Source organism: Gekko japonicus, unplaced genomic scaffold (genome assembly GCF_001447785.1).
Source record: "Gekko japonicus isolate JY-2015 unplaced genomic scaffold, Gekko_japonicus_V1.1 scaffold22, whole genome shotgun sequence".
NCBI classification, from domain to species: domain Eukaryota; kingdom Metazoa; phylum Chordata; class Lepidosauria; order Squamata; family Gekkonidae; genus Gekko; species Gekko japonicus.
Window position 1 is genome coordinate 3,042,355 of NW_015175971.1, and position 3,776 is coordinate 3,046,130.

General features: G+C 50.3%; 1 protein-coding gene across 1 annotated transcript in view; it reads right to left on the minus strand.

The window, feature by feature from the left end:
- The window catches only part of GPHB5 (glycoprotein hormone beta 5), an 11,995-nt gene extending 8,559 nt beyond the window's left edge, over nt 1-3,436 (minus strand). Inside the window, exon 1 of the mRNA XM_015426060.1 lies at nt 3,221-3,436. Coding sequence (XP_015281546.1) covers nt 3,221-3,436 — 216 coding nt within the window. The remainder of the gene's footprint in view (nt 1-3,220) is intronic.
- Between the last annotated feature and the right edge of the window lie 340 nt (nt 3,437-3,776).

The following is a 3,776-nucleotide window of genomic DNA, read 5'->3' on the forward strand; positions in this document are numbered from 1 at the left end:
GTCCTGGCCCCACCGGTGGACCTCCTGATGGCACTGGTATTTCTGGCCACTGTGTGATACAGAGTGTTGGACTGGATGGGCCTTTGGCCTGATCCAACATTGGCGTCTCTTATGTTCTTATGTTCTTATGTTTTATCTGATCTAACCCGACTGCTCAGCGATTTCATTGAGTGCCCATGAGTTCTTGTACTGTGAGAAAGGGAGAAAAGTACCCATTTCTCCACCTGCTCTATCCCATGCACAATCTTATAAACCTCAATCATGTCACCCCTCAGCCGTCATTTCTCCAATTTGAAAATGTCTATCTCCTTTCTCTGAGGAGCTCAGGACATGGTTCTCTAGGGTTGCCAGTTCTGGGTTGGGAAATATCTGGAGATTTTGGGGGTGCAGACTGGGAGGGCAGGATTTGTGGAGGGAAGGGTAGCAGGCTCATAGCTATGGAGGGGGTTTGGGGGGCTCCACCCCCTTTCTTAAAGGCACAGCCCCACAAGAATTTCTCCTGTAAATGCTTTTTATCAATCATTTAAAAACTTTTTTAAAAAGGTGTGCGCTCCTTTACGCAAAGTGGGGTGCCGTAGTTGACTAATTCCCGCACTGAGGAAGGGGGTTGGAGTAGGTGACCTCTAGGATCCCTTCTAACTCTGTGTCAAGAAACTGGTCTCCTTTCAGAGAGTTTTTCTGCCTACGTGTTAGCTTCCTTGACTATAGAAGTCATCACCCCCACTTGCCAGCATGTTATCAGAATTGTTGCTTAGGCTGGCAGAAGTGATTAACTTGGACCAGCTGAGAACTGTCATCTGAATTGGTTGACAGCTTGCAGTTTAGAGATCTATCCTGGTAAAAACTTTCTATTGGCTAAATGGCTTTTCTTTCTGGACTGAGAACTTCAGCCCCACCAGAAAAAAAATTACCCCACGAGCCACAAAATCCTGGCCACGGGCCTGAAGGGGATTCAGTGGGCTATAATGCCATAGAGTCCACACTCCAAAGCAGCCATTTTCTCCAGGGTCTTGGTTGTCTGGAGATCAACTGTACTAGTGGAAAATCTCCGGGTCTCACCAGGAGGTTGGCAACCGTATGGTTCTCCCTTCCTCAGTTTAGTGTTACAACAGCTCAGTGAGTAGGGCGTAGGGTTGCCAAGTCTCCCCTGGACATCAGAGGGGGATGGGGGGGTAGGGTTGCCAGATGCAGGTTGGGAAACTCCTAGAGATTTGGAGGTGGAGCCTGAGGAGGACAGGGACCACGGGGGAGGGGGGGCACCATGCCATAGAATCCACAAGCAGCCATTTTCTCCAAGGGAACTGATCTCTGTAGTCTGGACATCTGTTTTAATTTCAGGGGAATTCCAGGCCCCACCTGGAGGTTAGCAGCCCTATAAAGTAGCTTGGTCCGAGGGAGAATGACTGACCAGCAAGCTTTGCAACGTAATGGGGATTTGAATCCAGGTCTCTCAGATACTAGTCTGACTCCCTAACCACTACACCAGGGGTCCCCAATCTTTGGGAAATTCCTGGATATTTGGGGATGGAGCCAGGAGAGGGCAAGGTCTGGGGAGAGGAGAGACCTCAACGGGGTATCATGCTGTAGAGTCTTCCCTCCAAAGCAGCCGTTTCCTCTGGGTGAACAGAGAGCCAGAGTGATGTAGTAGTTAAGAGCAGTGGACTTCGATGTGGAGAATTGGGTTTGATTCCCTGCTCCTCCTCCATGTGAAGCCTGCTGGGTGACCTCGAGCCAGTCCCAGTTCTCTCGGAACTCTCTCAGCTCTCTCACTTCTGGGTGATGTCACGTGACATTCCCTTCCACCTCCCGGAATGCCCCCTCCCCAAAGCCCTCCGCTGGCAGAGGTAAGGGACAATGTTCCCTCTAAGCTGTGGAGTCTTGTGAGCAAAAATTCTAGTGTGTGAGCTACTGGCATTAAAGTTGTGAGCGAGCGAGTTGGCTCCGGCATAAATTAGTTTGCTCTGGAGCCATCCTTCCTGAGCGAAGACAAAAATGTGTGAGCCAGAGGCGAAAAGACTGTTGGCTAGCTCACACTAACTCAGCTTAGAGGGAACACTGGTAAGGGACCTGGCGACCCTATCTCCACACTACAGTGGTCAGTTCCCCTGCAGAAAACGGTGGCTTTGGAGAGTGAACTCTATGGTACTATACTCTGCTGAGGTCCCTCCTCAGACCCCACTCTTCTCTCTCTCTCCCACCCCCCCACTCCCTCTCTCAGCCTGACCTACCTCACAGAGTGTTTGTGAGGACAAAGATGGGTGGGGAAACCGTGTATGTCACGCAGAGCTACTTGGAAGAAAGATGGGATAGAAATGTGGTATCAAAAAGATATTATGCAAAAAAAAAAAAGCGAAGTTATGCCATTTACGTAAATGTTACTGGTTCCAGAATTCAGCTTCTCAGGTGTTTGTTTTTTTTAATGAAGCCTTGATTTCAGATGCCTCCCCCCCATCTTTAGAGATGCTGAGGAAAGTATGCGGACCTTTACATCTAATTCTAGCCACCGGCCAAAAATCTAAAATTTTGCCCCCCCCTCCCCCCGGACTAGGTTTGCCAACCTCCAAGTGGAGCCTGAAGATGTCTTGGAATTACAACCAATGTCCAGATTGTAAGGAAGCAGAAGAGAAGAAGAGTTGGTTTTTATACCCCACTTTTCTCAAGGAGTCTCAGAGTGGCTTACAATCTCCTTCCCTTCCCTCTCCCCACAACAGGCACCTTGTGATGTGGGTGGGGCTGAGAGAGCTCTGAGAGACCTGTGACTTGCCCAAGGTCACCCAGCTGGCTGCATGTGGAGGAGTGGGGAATCAAACCCAGTTCCCCACATCAGAGTCCACCTCTCTTAACCACTACACCCTGTTGGCTCAACCCACAACAAGCCCCCTTGTAAGGCAGGTGGGGCTGAGAGAGTTTGGGGAGAGCTGTGACTGGCCCAAGGTCACCCAGCAGGCTTCACATGCAGGAGAAGCAGGGAATCAGACCCAATTCTCCACATCGAAGTCCACTGCTCTTAACTACTACATCACTCTGGCTCTCTGTTCACCCAGAGGAAACGGCTGCTTTGGAGGGAAGACTCTACAGCATGATACCCCGTTGAGGTCTCTCCTCTCCCCAGATCTCGCCCTCTCCTGGCTCCACCCCCAAATATCCAGGAATTTCCCAACCCGGAGCTGGCATCCCTACCCTTGACAATGCTAAGATGGTTCTCCTGACGCATCCTCACCTCCCAAGTCTCACATCGCCCCCAGCAGGCATCGGTGGTGATGCGCATCGGCCGGCATCCAGGTTTCTTGGCCAGGAAGGTGAACTCCCGGACGGCGCAGCCGATGAACGTCTTCAGGTTCACCTTGGAAGGTTTGGAAGATTTGGGGGCCGGGACGCAAATAGCCAGGAACAAGAGAGACACCGAGCTCAGCAGCGCCACCTGGGGGAACTTCATGCTGCGAAAGAAGCGGGAAAGCCATCTTTGCTATGGGCGGACTGACAGAATTTGAAAGCGGTTTCCCCTCAGAGCTCCAGAGTCTGACAGCCCGACAGTAAACATTTTTAAAAATTAAAAGATAACAAACAGAAGACGGTTTCCGTTCCGTAACAAGAACGTCCAGCCACGGCAAAAAAATAATTGAGCAAAGGAAATGGAAATGTGAATGATCAGAAGAACTCAACTGAAACAAAGGTTTTCACACCGTTAATGGTAAATCAGTACAGTCCGAGCCAAAACGAGTTCTTGAGGGAGGCCATTCCACAGCTCTTGTTAGCCAATTCTAAGAAGACACGGC